At 35.1% G+C, this 19,247-nt stretch overlaps 1 protein-coding gene across 1 annotated transcript in view; it reads left to right on the plus strand.

The window, feature by feature from the left end:
- The first annotated feature begins 1,174 nt into the window (after nt 1-1,174).
- The window catches only part of LIG1 (DNA ligase 1), an 87,555-nt gene continuing 69,482 nt past the window's right edge, over nt 1,175-19,247 (plus strand). Inside the window, exon 1 of the mRNA XM_089824937.1 lies at nt 1,175-2,110. Coding sequence (XP_089681063.1) covers nt 1,463-2,110 — 648 coding nt within the window. The 5' untranslated portion in view covers nt 1,175-1,462. The remainder of the gene's footprint in view (nt 2,111-19,247) is intronic.

Below are 19,247 nucleotides of genomic sequence, written 5' to 3' on the forward strand. Positions count from 1 at the left end.
CATTTTCTCACAAGGATTGACAATGAATTCACGACACTTAAATCATGAAGAAATGCTTTGGTAGGATGAAATCGACATTAATATATGCTATGGGTCTCAAGCTCATTCTGGGAACAACTAGGAATGCACACAAGTATTTAGCAAATGATCACTAGATCCCTAAATGAAGGTTCCCTCAATAGATACACTAATATAATCAATAATTTAACCCTTATATAGGTTTTTGAATAGACATGGAATTATTGCCTAGCCTACCATATTATGAAAAGGTTCAAAGTCCCATACTTTCAACTGCACTCTTCTTTATTGTTCTTTTTTCTATATTGCTTCAATTCATGAAAGAATTTCTAATGTTAATAATTGACAAAAACTCCTCTTCATCATGCTTTGATGGATGTCCATACCCTATTTCCAAAGCTTCCATTTTAAGACACATTGAAAGTACATTGACAAACATGAATAGGAAACTAGAGACAATCCACAATAATTTAATTAATATAGAAAATGAAGATTCGTAGGCACCTTTCATAATCAAAGTGGTTTGACTTATATGACAGTGTTCTACATTTTATTTGCTTTCACTATTTTTTGTAATAGTGATATTAACAAACTATATTTATAAAAACTTTTATGATGTACACATTATGTAGATTACGATTATATGCGGTTGGATGCACACTCTTATATTAATGATTATTAAAACAATTTTTTTGAATTATGATAAGGAAATAAAGAAAAATCAAATCCGTTGCAATAAGATTCCTCGAATAGATTATTAAAGATATACAAGGTTTGAATGAATCTAAATATACACAAAGAAGTAGCTTTCAAGTTCAGCTATTGAATATTCAATTAGATTATGTCAATCTTCAATTAGATTAATTAATTTTTAATAGTTATCTTTATATTGATATCTCTCACCATATTTTACACGTACTTTTAAAATATAAATATGCTAGTATGCTAGTATAATAGAAATAGTGAAGTATGGAAAACCCTCCTAATTTTACAATCTATAATATAAAGTTTATAAAAAATTACAACTTACTAATATGAAAAACAATTTTACAATAGAATATAAGAACTAAAATGTTCAAAAATAAGTATGTAGACACTGACTACTTTGCTATAATATTTTTTTTGAATAAGTCTTGAAAAAATTAAAATATTCATTGTCAAATTTCTTAAAAAAGAAAAGAATTAAGTCTCCATATGACGATATTTTAGCCCTGTCAATGTTAAAATTCTTCTATTTCATATTAACACCGCATTTAGGCAAGCTGTTCTCTCGTTCTGGCGGGAAAAAGGAACCAACATCAAAACCCATCTACCTTACAAAATCAAAACTACGAAAATGTATGCAGTCTAATTTTTCGCGGTTCGAATCCCGAAACGCTGGAACGCAAAACACCGGGCTTACGTCCGCTCGGGTTCAAATTACTTCCCTTTCTCCCCACCTCTAATGTTGAGGGTTCCCATCCTGCACTCCATTACAACCATTCGCACTCCGTTTACTTGCAGACTCGTTTCTGCCCTAAATTCCTCTGTCATATCAACACTTTCCTACAGAGGAAACCGTGTTTTCATGAGTGCCAAACCAATGGCCGGGAAGAGCGTGTCCGACGTTCTCATGGGAGCTGCTAGGGCGGCCGCAGGGAAAAAGGGCCGCCCGCCATTAAAACACCAGGCTAAAGTAGAAGAGGCAAAGAAAGCAGTTATTGCTGAAGAAGCTTCGCAGAATAAAAGTATTGCAGCACCTTCCGTGGATGATAAAATTGCGCTGCTTACGAAGAAAGCGACGGACTTTGATCCGAGGGCGGCTGCATTCTGGAAAGACGGCGAGAATGTACCATTTTTGTTCCTTGCCCGTGCGCTGGATTTGATTTCCAACGAGTCCGGCAGAATTGCCATCACGGAAATTTTATGCAATGCGTTTCGAACCGTGATGGCCACCACACCTGGGGATTTGTTGCCCGTAGTTTATTTATCGGCAAACAAGGTGGCGCCTGCTCACGAAGGGGTGGAGCTTGGAATTGGTGACGCTGCCATTATTAAGGCCCTTGCTGAGGCCTTTGGGAGAAAGGAAGACCAAGTCAAGAGCCAGATGAAGGTAAGCTGTTTTAAAATTAATTTTATCTATAAATTAAATAAAAAGAGGGTTGGTACGGTTCCTTCACACCTAAGACATGGAAGCAAATTAACGAGGCATTACGTGCGTGAAGTTAATGTCGTCTGGAATAATTGTGTACGAGTTTTTTCTTGGGGAAGTTGCCTACTTCAACTATAAATTATTCAATTTTTATCTATCTCGTGGAATAGTTTTGGTTGGTCCCATTGGCATGTGCTCGGTCTCATACAGGCAACAAATTGGTTTTTTCTCCTCATAACCATGAGTAAAATCATGCTTAAAGGCTTCAACACTCGAAACGAATTTAAGTTACACTTAAAAATATAAAGAAAAATGAACAATATCCAATAATTAGAATTTAGGAAAACTGAAATTAAAGGATGAAATTTAAGATTAAATATAAAGGAAAATGAACAATATCCAATCATTAGAGTTTAGAAAAACTGAGCTGAAATGATCTAATTTAAGATTTTTATAAAACTTTGAAGTTACCTTGATCACATTAGCACTCTTTGCAAAGACATCATCAAAAAATGCCTAGTGACCCTCTGTCTGTCTGCTTCAAGTAAGAATGCTTTTCCTATTTTGGCTCGCAAACATTTGTTATAAAGGTTAGTAAACATAATATTTAGTGTAAACTATGTGGCACTCGTTTGTTTAACTCCTTTCCCTTGGTGTGCTCTTTCATCATTCTAAGCATTGAAGGACGGTTGCAAATTGTGATGCTCTTGATGTCTTTAACCATAGATTTCACTCAATTAAGTTTGCTTGTGTCCGTCAATAGATGATCAGAACAAATGGCCATATAAGGGGTAGAATAAGGTGTTTATGCCTCTTCTCAAGTAGTCTGCCTGTCGTCATGTATATTGCTGCATTATTCATATATATGGGCCACATTTATATTCCAATCTCTAACATCAGAATTATATTCTTTGCATTATTGAGCTTGCATCAATGGAACTCAATAATACTATTTGATCATTTATGCCAGTAGAAAGTTAAAGAGCGTGATTCTTTTGTATTATTCACCCATCAAATGCCACTGAATGATATGCAGTGTTACCACTTGTGCTAATAACTTTTTGCTTGTCTAAAATTCTTTTTGCATTTGTGATTGCTTTCTATAGCAACAATTCTTTTAGGTCAAATGTACTATGTGCCTTGAACATTTTCCTTGTAATTGTTAAAGCTATGGCTGAATTCTCCCAATGTAGGCCTCATGCTACACTATTTGAGTGCAAACAAAAAGTGCATGCTATGCTTGCTTTATCATCTTTCTTATTCTAACTCATATCTATAATCCAACACAATGAACTTGTCATGCTTTATGGAACCAAAAATCCTTGTGATTACATCCCTCTAGAGCTTGATGAAGTAATGTGTTCCAAATTCATGGACCACAAGTGCCTGCAATCTTAGCCTAATAAGAAGAGAGAGGCAAAATAAAGTTGGGATTCAAGATCAGGTTCTTAAGGTTCAACCAAATTCAAATCTAATCACATGAAGATTTTAAGGACAATCAATATTTATACGAAGACAATACTCTCAAGTTCAAGAGCCTTCAAATGAAGAAGACATTCAAATTGAGATATCAAAGTGAAATAGAAGTTGAAATGAAGGAAGAATCCAAATTTGTCCCAAAACAGTTTAATCACACGAAAGCATGTTCGAATGCAATCAAGTTGAACCAAATCCACAATTTTAAAGCTCAAGTTCAAGTTCGTAGATAAGAATTCGAAAGTTCACAATGCCAATTCAATTCAGGCCATGAAAACATCTCAAAGGATGGAGGAGATTCAAGGGAGCAAATTTGAAGGCATGAGGCATCACATTCATCCACAAGAGTTGAAGAGTTAAATCGAAGTTACTTTCTAACAATCAAGCAAGAAATATTTGTAGTTTTAACAAGCACCTATTATATAGGATTCAAAGCACATGATTAAGTAGATCTACAAGAAGAGGATGTTGAGGTGACACTAAGCTGTCTTCTCTGATAAGGAAATTCCAGATTCAAGCACAAACAATCTCAACATGCCAAGTGTCCTACTTTCTTATTGGTCGGATAAATCACTGTAATTTTTTCATTGGCTTGTGAATTAGTGCCCTCATATAATTGGTAGTAAATTTGGCAACCCTAATTAGGGTTTATGGGGATTAATACTGGCCCTTGATATTGGATCAATCTTTTGCCCTTCATTGCAATTGAACATCTAGAAAAGGTCATGACCGCCTAATTTGTAGAGGGTCAGAAAGTTAGGCAGTTAGTAGAGAAGCTAGAAGCATTAGAGACTCGATCAAATTGTTTCTATGATGTTATCAAAGTGATGGATACTTCATTGTTGGTTCTTCATGGTGAATTTCTTGATATTGCTTTGAAGTGTTGCATGGTTTCCTCAATCTTTTCATGTTGAAGTAGTTAGTTGGATGAAAGTAATTGTAGATATTTACTTGCTTGACTCAAACAAATCCAGGCCACTAGGCTTTTGCTGATTGTAAGTGTGACTTGTGTGGTTAGCCAATGATTGAAAGCACTTAAATTGATATTCACTCTTTAATTTGCATCCATTTGATGAGGTTGGAGAGGGGATATTGACTTGAAACCATTAGAGTGTTCCTTAGAAGCTTGCACTAGATGGGTGGATTCACTAATGAGATTGCATCCAGTAGAGTCCAAGTCATCCATGCATTCGTAGTTAGTAGTAGAAGTAGCATAAGTTAAGTTTGAGTTGATGTGGAAGATGGAAGTCAAAAGATATAATTTTATTTCACATTGTGAAGTCAAATCTTAAGAAGTGCAAATAGTTGATATCCCTTAAATGAGTAGTGTAAGTCCCCAAGTGTTTATTGACATATCACATCATTTTACTGAGTGAGTGTCCACAGTTAACAAAATCTTGGAGTCATTGCATGATCATACATTGCAAGCTTAGCTTGAGAGATGGCCTTATATCAAGAGAGGATTGAATAGTTGATATTTCACCCTAGAACATTTGGTATCTGAAGTGCATGTTGTAGTGAAACAAAACTAACATCGACAGGCTCTGTATTATTTATTAGATATTCTTCATGACAAATCTGAAGACAGTGGTTACTCTTTCATGCGATTTTTTTTGAACTTCCGCTGGTTCTTACAATTCTGTTGCAATTCTTGTAGCCTTCCTTGATTCACCTGGCACTGGTCTTGCTTAGAATTACAAATGAGGCGGCATTGCATAGTACAGAAAGGGTTGTGTTTTGCTAGTTGTGGAACTCCATTGGTTGTGTTTGAATTATTACGTGCATTAATGTAATGCTTTTAGCAAATAAACTCATCCATGAATAGCTTTCCATACCAAACATGATAAATAAAAAGTTGTCCCAAGGTCAGCCTTAGGGGAAATAACCTCCTTATTTGTGGAAAAGTAGGCTTAGGAGGAAACTTTTACAAACAAGACATGTTAGCCTTCATAAAATTATCATTAATTGTATTTATTTATAATTTTGGTTTATTGTTTATTTAAAACTTTACTCATTTGTTTAATTATTGGGGCTGGCCAACCCAACCAGAAATTGAGAGCATAACATTTTATCAGATGCCTCTTGTTATTCCCTTAACATCACCAATTTTTTATTTTTTTGTGGTCATTCTTTAAATTTCTTCTCTATATCTTTGGCTTTTTACCCTCATCTTCGAAACTAGAAGAAATTACAAGACTTTATTCTTGACAAGTTGTTTTTTAACTTGGACTCAAACTTGTTAAATTGAAAAGAAAGTCATGAAATATAAATATTTTTTATGATTTAAACTCTTTATTATGCACTCTTATATAACAAGCTTAAAAACCCAAAACATTAATCGATGGAAGCTTTTGTTCTTAATGTTTTGTAGCTATAGGAGACATCACTATACTTGCAATGGTTGTGCAATCTCTTTGTTGATGGTTATCTTGTTCTCAGGCTTTCTTTGTTCGGCTATGTTGAGCCATTCCTTCATTCTTCTGATTTCTTCGCGAGCCTTGTTTTGTTCTATCATTATATGGTTCTTTGTTTGTGCTGCATTGAGTTCAATCACTGTTGCGTCTTTCATTTACCCATTTTATTGTTGCTATCGTGAGTATGGTTTGGAGTGGCTGTTTATCGTAGGAAGGTCATTGTTCTTGAGAATTAGTAGATTATTAAGGTGAAACTGCTCCCTCATAGTTGTCACTGTCAATAATGAAGTATCTTCATGCATTCAACGCCTTTGAGTTTTCCGTACTTCTTGGTAGTGGTTGTGTTGTAATTGTCTACCATTAATTATCAGACACTATTGTATCATACAAAAGGTTTAATAATGATTGAGACTGTGTGGATGATGACATAAATGACATAGGTTGTATCTATCGTTAAGTGTTTATCGTGCAAATGTCTCTTGGTCTGCTTTCGTCATAGTATTTTTGCGAAGCATAAGTTAGTGTGATTGTAACGATGAGCAACTATCTTTGGGTTTGCTTCAGACATTACCGCTTCTATATTATTGTTTCATCTGCCTCAAAGATTTGTATTTATGATCTATTATGAGGTATGAATCATTTCATACTAAGTATTTCTGAGACACATAAGGTTTCACATATATTTTTGTTGCTGAGAAAATGTGTTGCTCGAATTGTACAACTAGTACATAGTTCTTTTGATTGTTATAAGTTAACAATATGTAATTAGATATTCTTCTTATTAAGCTTGAGAACATTGAATTCATATTTGTGAATTCAATAAATGATCATTTTTGCTGGGGCTGGGTTTTCCACCCTCAAGTAGAGGGTTTTCTCGGGATAAATAGTTGTGCAATTTGTTTGTGTGTTTTTGAGTTTCAGAATTCTGGTTCTGCAGTTTTCTAGTTCAAAATTTAACATGGTAGCAGAGAGTGTCTAATGAAAAAGATCAAGAACCAAAACTCTTAAGCTTTGAAATATTCTTTGCTCAACTCCTAGCTTGTTTATTTGAGCTTCCAACAATGGTGAATGGACTCAAAGTTGAAGACAGGTTAGATGGTGCATCCAATTTTACTAAATAGAAATCTTGAAGAAAATGATCTTCTCAACTAATGAAGTCTGATGTAGCTTAACCTTCTGATGACATTGAGAAAGCTCAATGGAGGAAGAACAATATCATGGCAAGGAAGATATTGATTGATTTTGTAAGGATCATCTGGTGCCTGTTATATATAATTTGAATTCATCCAAAGAGATGCTTCAGAATTTTCAAAGCTTGTATGAATTAAAAAACACTAGTAGAGCTCTAGCTTTGAGACGTCAACTCCTTCATATTAAAATGGCCAGAGGAGAATTTGTTTTCTTTCTTCACGAAGGTCACATAATTGAAGGATCAGCTAAATGCAATTGAAGATTCAATTGAGGACAACGACCTAGTCATGTTAGCTATGAATGAGCTTCCTCAGTCTTGGGAATCTTTTATTCAAGGGATTAGTGGAAGAGATGAACTACCCAAGTTTGATAATTAGCGAGCTGATTGTATCCAAGAGGAGTGCAGATTGGAGTCGAGAGGGAATGGGTGTAACTCTCACCATGAAGAAGATAATGTCCTTGCTGCCCATACTTCCAAAAGGAAAGGAAGGAAAATCAATTTTAAGAGGTATAGAGGTAGGAATTCAGATTCAGCCCTTGAACCTAAGAAGGAGGAATCTATCTAGGATTCAATGTTTCAAAGTGACGAGTATGGTCACTTTGCTAGAGATTGTTCAACAAGATCTAAGTATCAAGTTGCTCTCACAAATGTTGAAAATGCTTCTCCTTATACAGATTCAAGTGAAAATTCAGAGGGTTTCTTATTTATATCACCTCTTTCAAGTAATGTTCCTATTGATAGTGATAGTTGGCTAATTGATAGTGGAGCAAGCTTCTTGCCATATTATAGAACACCTAGATTGCATCTTTCTAATTTGATAGAAAAGGATACTCATTATTATTGGTGATGATGTTTGTTATTCTGTGAAAGGTGTTGGAACTACATCTTTTCATCTAGATTTAGGAATTCCTCTTCATCTGAGTGATGTGCTGTTTATTTATAGTATCAAGAGAAATATGATTTCTATTTCAGCGCTGGAAGATAAAGGATATCAAGATGCATTTGTTGTTTGAAGGCAAAGTTCTTGCATGGAAGAATACTAGCATTAAGACAACTTGTGATATTGGAGTTTGTCATAAGAGTCTATATAGACTTTCAGCTCATCCTATTGAAGCCTTAAAACATGATTCCATGAGTACTAGTGAGTTGTGGCATAAAAGATACCCTCATCTAAATTCAGAGCTCTTCCCTCCAATGAGAAGATGGTTGTTGGCGTTTCAAAGCAAAATCAAGAACATGATGGTGTCTACAAAGGTTGTGCTTGATGTAAGAACATTAAAAGGTAAAGTAATCAGATTTCCACAATCCATTAGAAATGCATGTGATTTTTTCTGGAATTTGATTGTGTAAGAATTTTTAACATCAACATTTTGGATCACACACAACAATCCATCATTTTTTCTATTCTCTTGCACTCTTTCATCCTGATGATGGATCATTGCGTGTGATCTGAAATGTTGATGTTAAAAATTCTTACACGATCAAATTCCAAAAAAAATCACATGCAACATTAAAAGTGCTTTTCACAATAGTCAAAGTAGAGAATTTTTTGTTTTAGAGCTGATTCATGCTGTGACTTGTGTGGACCTATTTTTGTTGCTTTATTAAGTGGTTTTTGGTACTATGTGACTTTTATTGACGATTTCTCTCATAAAACCTGGATATATTTTATGAAAACTAAAGAGTCTAATGAAGTGTTGTTTGGATCTTAAGAGTTCAAAGATAGCGTAGAGAATTTTCTTGATAAGAGGATCAATGTTTTAAGGTCTGACAATGGGGGTGAATATACTTCTGGCATCTTTCAAAATTTCTATATTGAAGTTGAGATTAGGAGGAAATTTTTTGTCCCTTATAATCCACAACAAAATGGAGTTGCAGAAAGAAAGAATAAGTCTATTGGCGAGGCAGTGAAAGCCAGAATCCATGATCAAGGCCTACAAACTTTTCTTTGGGCAAAAGCTTGCAGGACAATTGTTTATGTTCAGAATTGGATTCAGAGTTCAATACGACTCTTGAAGAAGCATTCACAGGCATTGAACTAGAAGTTAGTAATTTCAGAAATTTGGGATGTCTAGTTTACATTCATGTACCTAAAGATAAAAGGTCTAAGTTAGAACCTTCAGGCAAGAAGGGAATTTTTTTTGTTTACAGTGAATCTTCAAAAACTTACATGGTCTCATTCTAGGACAAAAATAGAATGAAATCAGCAGAGATGTCTCATTTGAAGAAGATGTAGCTTCCAAAATATCTTAAGGGACTACTATTGAAATTGATAGAGAAGATCAATAGACTAGTCAAGATATGAATTGCTGCCCTTGATTCCCCTTTTGTGATTAAGAGGGAGACTCCTGAGTTAGAAGATCCTGTAGACTCCACTACTGGACCAAGTAATGTTTCATTTGACAAGAATACACCTTTGTGGGCCATAAATACTATGCAATAGGCTGAAAAATATGCAACCCTTTGTGGAACTTCCAGAAAGTAAGAGACCTGATAAGTTTGCAAGCTACGTTGCTTTAATGAGCCATATTATTGAATCCGAGTCTTCAAGTGTTCAAGAAGCTTCAAATCAACAAGTATGTAGAGATGCCATGGTAAAAGAATATAGGTGCTAAAGGCTTCACACATAACTATGACATTGATTAGGAAGAGACATTTGCACCAGTAGCAAGACACAAGACTATAAGAATGTTGATTTCATTAGCAGCTCAAAAGAATTGTAGCATACATCATATGGATGTGAAAAGTGCTTTCTTGAATAGGTATTTAGAAGTGGAAGTATACGTAGAGCAGCCACAAGGTTTTGAAGTAGAAGGGAAAGAAGATCATGTCTATAGGTCGAAGAAGGCTTTGTATGGCCTCAAGCAAGCACCAAGAGCATGGTATGCAAGAATTGATGACTACTTTCAAGATAATTGCTTCGAGAGAAGTAAGAGTGAACCTACCATTTGCTACAAAAAAGAAGGTAATGATATTCTCATAATAAGTTTGTAAGTTGATGATCTATTATATATGGGTAGTAGTTGTAAAATGAAAGATGAATTCAAAGTTTCTATGATGAATGAATTTGAGATGAAAGATTTAGACCTCATGAAATTTTTTCTTGGAATGGAGGTTTATTAAAGTAAGGGTGAAATATTTTATTTGTCAAACAAAGTATGCTGAGGATATTTTGAAGAAATTTGTTATGGCTGATTGTAATCTATACCACACTCCAAGTCCTCATTGAGTTGTGTTATGTAGAGATCATGCCACTAAAATTGTTGACGAAATAGTTTTTAGCAGTATAGTTAGGAGTTTGATGTTTCTAAGCCACACAAGGCTTGATATTGCATATTCAGTTTCATCGGTTTCAAAGTATATGACAAATCCATCATAAATACACATGAAGGCAGCCAAGAGAATATTGCAATATGTGAAAGGAACTCTGCATTTTGGTATTCATTACCATTGTTCTAACAACTTTAAACTTGTTGGCTTTAGTAATTCACATTGGGGAGGTAGTGTGGATGACTAAGTCTGCATCAACTGTTTTACTTTTGGTTTTGGTTTGATAACATGGAGTTTGAAAAGGCAAAGTATCATCACTCTCTCATCCACAGAAGCAGAATATGTGGCAAGCACTTTAGCAAGTACACAAGCTCTTTGGCTTTGAAAGTTTCTTCAAGAAATTTGGGGAAAAACAAATAGAACCTACAATAATTTTTTGTGACATGAGCGCCATTAAGTTGGCCAAGAATTTAGTCAATCACAGCAGGATAAAACATTTTGATTTGAAGTATCATTTCATCCATGATTTGGTACAGAAAAAAGAAGTTGAATTTGAGCACGGTAGATATCTTCACAAAGGCAGTTGCAGAAGTAAATTTTTGGGTCTTAGAGATCAGATTGTGAGCCGTATCAGTATCAAGGTGGGGTATGTTGATAATTGATGCTGCAACTCCTAAAAACAAGGATTTATTAGATGGACATTTTTGCAATTATAATTCAGCTTTTTAAAAATTTAGTTTTGTTTAGATAATAGTTTTTATTGCAAAATAAAGCTTTCTTGTCATGCAAGGTTGGGGTTTCGAGATAAGTCTGCTTTCTGCTTTATCCGCTTTATTCAATTATCCGTGTTTTTTTTCTGATTTTTTTTTTTTTTGGTGAGCTGGGTTTTCAATAAATATGTCGCCTCTGTTTCTTTTTTCAAGCTGCCATGTAATTCATTATGATATTTCAATTAGGAATACTGTTTTTCAGGATATTGTGTGTTTGGTTTTTTGGTCAACCCTTTTGCTACAAATTTAGCTTTCTCTTCAACACTTCCATCAACTTCATGCTTAATTGAACCGCCACTTACAAGAAACAACAAGTTTACCTTTAGGTCCGTGTCAAGCCTTTAGCAAGTAGTCTTGCTTTATGCCTTTCAACACTCCTATCACTGTTACACTTTGTCTTTTACATCCATTTGGTGCCAAACTTCTTCTTGTCATGTGGAAATTTTGTAAGATCCATTCCTATGAATGGAATCGAACTCTTTGCACAGCTTGCATCCAAACCCCATTAGTGCATGCCTATTCAAAACTTGATGGTTCAAAACCAGCCTTGGTGAATAAGCAAAATTAATTGTCTCACCTCTTAGATCTTCTTCATGTGATGATTTATAGACCTTTGATAAATATCACTCATCCTTCTCATTTTCAGAACTTCAAGACCATGGCAAATACATTGCCTATTATTATTTGCATGTTTTTCAGAGCTTCAGGCCTGTGGCAAATACTTTGCCTATCCCAGAATTTAACGGGACTGAATATGGATATTGAGCATTAAAAATGATGACTTTTTGACAGGCAAACATCTTTGGGATATTGTAGAATCAAGGTATGAGGAGCCTGAAGATTGGGACACTCTTCAAGCTAATGAGAAAAGGAATAAGCTGGAAGCTGAGAGGAAGAATGCAATGGCTTTATATGACATTCAGATGGCTTTTGATAGGGTCTTCTTTCCTAGAATTGCAATTGCAAAGACAACTAAGGAGGTTTGGAAGACTCTATAAAGGTGCTTACCAGGGTAATGATTAAATCAAGGTTGTCAAGACATAAACATTGAAAAGAGAGTTTGAAAATTTGAAAATGTAGGAAACTGAGAACGTGGGAGATTATTGTGCAAGGGTAAAAGATTTATCATGTGGTTAATAAAATGGCCACTTTGGGTGAAAATATGGACAAAGAAGGTGTGGTAAAAAATGTATTAATATCTTTAACACATAAATAATGTAGCAATCATCATTGAAGAGAGCAAAAATTTGCTCACTCTTGAGTATGATCAGCTTGTTGGTTCTCTCATGTCACATTATAGACTAAGAGATTCTGCTGTAGATATCAATGAGAAGGCTTTTGCTTCTCAAATGCAAATTCCAAAGAATGAAGGTGCAACCAGCAGTTTTAACAACAATAGAGGTCAAGGAAGGGGTCACAATCAAAATTAGAATCAGAAACAAAACTCTTCAAGAGTAAACAGAGGAAGGAGAGGCGGTTATGGAGAAAGAGGCAGAGGTAGATTTGATAAAAGAAACTTTCAGTGCTATCATTGTAATACATATGGAAATTTTGAGAAATAATGCAGATTGAAATCATATAAGAACAATATGAATGCCAATTATGCTCAACAAAATGAAGAGTCTTCCTCAAATAATTTATTTGTGTCTTTTGGCAAAGCTGAAAATGATGTTAATAACGTTTGGTATTTGGATTCAGGGTGTTCTAACCACATGTCTGGTCATAAAGAATTGTTCTCTAATCTTGATGATGGTTTTGGTTCTACTATTCTGCTTGGTAATAACAAATCATTGGAGGTTGCTGCAAAAGGAGCTATGGAAGTCCACACAAAAGAAGATGTAAAAATATCAATGATATATAATATACTCCATAGTTAAAGCATAATTTGTGAAGTTGTTGGACAGCTCTGTGAGAAGAACTATAGATCTATTTTTGAAAATAAAAAGTGTACAATTTATGATAAGAATTAAGACAATAGACTGGTTACAGTTGTGCCTATGACAAAGAATAGGATGTTCCCATTGAATTTTGGTGAGAATAGTAATCAGCTTGTCAATATGGCTTATGAGAAAAAAAGATGGTTGTCGCATCTTAGGTGTGGGCATTTGAATTTTAATAGATTGAAGCTTCTTACATCACAAAACTTTGCTTCTTGGGCTGCCTAAAGCTGCAAAGCATAAAGAAATTTGTAATGGGTGTGGAAATCGAAAGCACTCAAGGGATATATTTCCAAAAGGCAATTCATGGAGGGCCCATTACCTACTTAATCTTATCCATTCAGATATATGTGGTTGTATGCAAACAAAGAGTTTGGGTAAGCCATCATATTTGATCACTTCTGTAGATGTTTACTCACACGTGTTGGGTCTATTTTTGAAGGCCAAGGATAAAGCTCTTCATACATTCAAGAGGTTTAAAGGTCATGTAGAGAATGAAAAAGATGCAAAATCAAATGTTTGAGGATAGATCGTGGAGGACAGATGTGTCAGAATTATTGTGAGATGAATGACATTAAAAGGAGACTCACCACTGCATATACCCCTCAACAAAATGGAGTGGCTGAAAGGAAGAACTGTACTGTGGTAGGAATGGCAAGGAACATGTTACAAACCAAGGGTTTGAGCAATTCTTACCAGGGAGATGCAGTTGCTACGACTGTGTATATTCTTAACAGGAGTCCTACAAACGTACTTGACAAGATGACTCCATTTGAAGTGTGGTATGAGAAAAGGCCTAATGATAATCATTTCAAAGTATTTGGTTGGTTAGCATATCTGCACGTCCCTGATCAAAACAGACAGAAGTTAGATGCTAAGAGTAAGTCGTGTTTTATTGTTGGTTATAATGAGGAAAGTAAAGCATAAAGATTTTATAATCCTCTCACTGTCAAGCTTATTGTGTTGAGTTGTGAATTTTGAAGAAGGGGTAGTGTATGGTCATCAAAAAGGCCATGTTGAGAAAACAAAATCTGTTTTGCATGATGATATTATTAATGATATTGATTATGAGCAACCCACTAATGTTTTTGTTTTAAGTAATTCAAATCCACCAAGCAGCCCTTCATCTACTTCTTCAAATCCAAGTACAAGTCCTGATTCAACTCCAAGGCCTACAAAGGAAGATGAGAAGGATGAGTGATATTTATCAAAGATCTACAAATCACGCACATGAAGAAAATCTAAAAGGTGAGACAATTGATTTGCTTTATTCACCAAGACTGATTTTGAGCCATCAAGTTATGAAGGGGCATGCACTAATGAGTTTTGGATGCAAGCTATGCAAGAAGAGTTGTATTCCATTTAGAGGATTGATACTTGGGATCTTATAGAACTTCCACATGACAAGAAGAAGATTGGCACCAAATGGGTGTATAAGATAAAGTATAACAATGATGGCAGTGTTGAAAGACATAAAGCAAGACTAGTTGCTAAAGGCTTTGCACAATAGTCTATGCCTAATTTAGTTGATGGAAGTGTTGACAAGTATAAAGCTAAATTTGTAGCAATAGGGTGTTCTCAAAAGGAAGGTATAGATTATGAGGAGACATTTGCTCTTGTAGCTTGGTATACTACTATTAAAACTATCATTGCTATTGCAACAGTTAAAGGATAAAAATTACATCAAATGGATGTAAAGACTGCATTCTTGAATGGTGTATTTGAAGAATATGTATTTACTGAGCAGCCAAAGGGTTTTGTGATTCATGAGAAGGAATCACAGGTATGAAGATTGAAAAAGGAATTGCATGGTCTTAAGAAAGCTCTGTATGCATGGTATGAAAGGGTTGATCATTATTTATTGAGCTTGGGCTTCGTTGAATATGATGCAAATCCAAATCTTTATCTCAAGGTAATTGATGATAAAACATTAATTTTAGTTCTATATGTTGATGATCTATTTATGATTGGAGAGGATAATCTTATTGTAGAACACTAACACTACTAAGAGGGTTGGGGGGGGGGGGGGGGGGGAGGGGGTGAATTAGTAGTGTACAGAGACTTTGAGCCAATTTAATCTTTTAATGTTCTTTTGGTGACTAGTCTGAATTTATGTATAAAATAGTAACAAAAGTAAATGGAGACAATTCAAGACTTGATGCACAAGATGTAACGTGGAAACCCAACTCGGGAAAAACCACCAACCTAGGATCTACTGTCCTAATCCAGCTTCAAATCTGAACCAATTACACTGTGAGGGCTACAACCCTTTGGAGCTTCAACTCCTATTCTCAGAGCTACAACTCTTTCAACAAGACTTCTATTCTTTTACAATGAGCAACAACTCAACAATCAAGTTTGAGACACTTTCTGAATTCCGCATATCTTCTTTAACCAAATACGGAGCAAAATAGTATTCAACAATTTTCACTAATTTGAAACACTTTCCTTTTAACAGAGAATGAAATAATATTCAGATTTTACTGTGCAGTACTGTTTCTGAATCTTTTCAAAAACAACTTCAGATAGGACTGTACTATCTGTCTCCTTCTCAAGTTTTGGAATATCAATCTGAAAGTGGAACTAGATCTTTTGGTTGATTAATATATCTGAACAACTTGGAATCACTGTGTGTAATTAAACTTATCAAGTCTCACCGTATTCTATAAATTGACAAGCTAAACAATTTCGAACTGCAGATCATATTGTCATCTCTGTTATTTGCAGCAACATTATTCACACCTGAAGATAATGTTAAGATATCAAAGCCTAAGAATAATTTACTTGTTTATAACACTGAATTAAATACCTGTATATTCCACAACCTCTTTTTCATAAATAAACCAGAAGTCCTCTCTTAACTCTTCCGGTTACTGCTTTCCTTTGTCAGTTCCTTTCACATCTTTTTACTTAGAAAATCTTCGTTGTCAGTTCCTTTCACATCTTTTTGCTTAGAAAATTTTATATCTGTAATTTACATCCTCCTCAGATTATACCATTTTTATTTATTGAGTCTATGAACAGATGTACGATTGTTTTATAATGTTTGAAGACCAGTTATCGTGAGTAGTTTGAGTTTGGTTTTAAAACTTCCTCGAACTGCCTTGTACATAATTGTATTTTCACAACCAAACTATTAATTAATCTAAGACCCGATAACTTTATTTCACGATTCTCAAATAACACAAAACCTTTAATGAACCGACTTTGAATATATTAATTAGTTTGGTAAAGAGGCATCGGTTCATTACTAATAAATTAATAATCATCGTTCCACATAAGGTAATCTGTTCCTTCTCTCAAACAAATCTGTTGCTTGTTAGCACTACACACAATACCTGTCAGAATTCTGATTGTCTTTGTACCGGTCTCCTATCGCTGCCTAGTAATCTTTTATTTTGTCTTTATTTTCCTCCTGTGTGTCTGGTTGCCCGATAAAGTGAAACTTTGACCTACTAGTATGTGTGCCTGAGGAGTAACCTGCCTGACTGTGTGTCTAATAAGACAAAAGAATATTCACCTGTCTGTCTATGTGCCAAGTAAGACAAATGAATATTAACTTTATGTTGCCGTGCCGTCTAAACAATAGGTTTTATTCATTGCTTAAAAACAAGTATACAAATCGTATACAGATATTACCTCGATAAAACTTTTGGCTCTATCAACTATGTATTACTTGTAGAAACTGCTGGAGATTTGCAAGGTAATGAAAACAGTTTGTATCGTGTTATTCTTGAAGACAGCGTTACACCAAATACTATTAAAGTCGCAGACCTGTAAATATGCCGATTCTGTGAAAGACACACTATACAAATTTATAAGTTATCATCATCCTGCATCATCAGAAAGGTATGCTTGCAGTTATACATTTGTCCCTTTTTGAACTGTGATCTTTATATATTCTTCTCAACTGTGAACTCTTCTGTAAGAATAAATTTGCATTTTATTTGCTGGTAATTAGGGTCTGTAGTTTTGACATCAATGGCACTAAATAATAAGGCTAACACTTATTGCTAAATGCAAGACAAAGTTAGCTTCTGAGTTCGAGATAAAAGATCTCAGTCTCATGCATTACTTCCTTGGATTAGGAGTGTGACAAAGACCAAATGAGATTGCAGCTAGTTCAGATTTAGTTAATCCCACTATCGATAGGCAATTGATTGGATCATTTGATGTATTTGGTCAAGATCGGATTTATGTTATGTTGTTAACACTTTTTGTTAGTTCATGTGTGAGCCTAGACAGATTCAGCTAAGCATATATTGAGATATGTGTGTGGTACAGTGGGATATGGTCAATATACTTCTTGTGAAGATTTGGAATTATAAAGTTTTACTGATTTGGATTGGGTGGTGTGTGCCTGATAGGAAGAGCACATGCGGTTGTTGTTTCAACTTAGGTTCAGCTATGATTTCCTGGTGTAGCATGGACCAATCTTGCCTGGCTCGAAGTACCGCAGAAGCTGAAAATGTGGCAGCTCAAGAAGCAATGTTTCTTAGAAAGCTTCTTGCAGGATTGTTTGGGCAGGTTTTGGAACCAACTGTGATTTTTTGTGACAAACAAAGTTGCTTGAAGCTTTCAGTTAATCCTGTTTTTTCACGATAAAACCAAGCATGTGGAGATCAAATATCATTAATTAAGAGATAGTCTTCAAAGGAAAGTAGTTGAGCTCAAGTACATTTGCATGGTTGAGAAAACAACTGACTTTCTCACTAGGCCACTTCCTAGAGTGAAGTTTTGTTATTTTTTGAGATGAGCTTGGTATTGTGGGGAATGATGCTCTTGCTGATAGAGAGTCTCATATCATGTTGGAATGCATTTTTCTTTGTAATGGAGAAATTTGAGGTAAAAGCCCTTGTAATGTATTTTTATTTAAGACCGAGAAATTTGAGGTGGAAGCCCTTGTAATGAATTTTTCTTGGAGACAGAGAAATTTGAGATGAAAGCCCTTGTAATGCATTTTTCTCCGAGATGGAGAAAGTTGGGGTGAATGCCCTTGTGCTCTTTCCACTCATGGGAGTAGCCATAGTGGATGCCATGTTGAGTGACTCCGGGATGAGAGCTCGTGTTTATTTCACACATGGGAGTAGCCATGATGAACATCATGTTGAGAGAATCCATGATGCTATCATGCTGAGAGGATCTGATAAATTATTTTTATTAACACATATGGGTGGAGCCCTTATGTTTGTCATGTTTAGAAACTCCATGACATGAAAATCTGTAAATGATATCTCCTTTGCTAAGATGGAATGTTAATGTTTTGTAGCTAGAGGAGACATCATTGCACCTGCAATGGTTGTGCAATCTCTATGTTGATGATTATCTTGTTCTCAGGCTTTCTCAGTTTGGCTATGTTGAGCCATTTATTCATTCTTTTGTTTCCTTCAAGAACCCTGCTGTTCAGTTCTATCTTTATATGGTTCTTTGTTTGTGCTGCATTGAGTTCAATCACCTCTGCATTTTTCATTCTCCTGTTTTACTGTTGCCATCGTGAGTATGCTTTGGAGCAGTTCTTTAATGTTGGTAGATTGTCGTTCTTGAGACTTTGTAGTTTGTAAAAGTGAAACGACTCTCTCATAACTGTCACCGTCAATAATGAAGTATCTTTGTGTATTCTGCACCATTATCATCGGACTATATTGTACCATACAAAAGGTTTAAAAAAGTTGTGACTGCATGTTTGATGGTATACAATATGTCATGAGTGTTTATTGTGCCTCAAGTGATGTCTCTTGGTCTTCCTTTGTCATAGTATTTCTTGTCGGGGGTTAAGGTGTGACGGAGGTTGGATAGTCGTGTTTATTGAAGCGTAAGTTGGTGTGATTGTAACAGTAATCAACTATCTTTGGGTCTGCTTCAGATGTTACTGCTTCTGTTTATTGTTTTATCCGCCTTAGAGACATTTGTGTGTATGATCAATTTTGAGGTATAAATCTTTTCATACTTAGTATTTGTGAGACATAAGGTTTCATATATATTGTTGTTGCTGAGTGTGTTGGTTGAACTGTATGATCAATACACACTTCTGCTGATTGT

Source organism: Cupressus sempervirens, chromosome 1, assembly GCF_028749045.1.
Source record: "Cupressus sempervirens isolate cs-2001-9-10 chromosome 1, ASM2874904v1, whole genome shotgun sequence".
Lineage (NCBI taxonomy): Eukaryota > Viridiplantae > Streptophyta > Pinopsida > Cupressales > Cupressaceae > Cupressus > Cupressus sempervirens.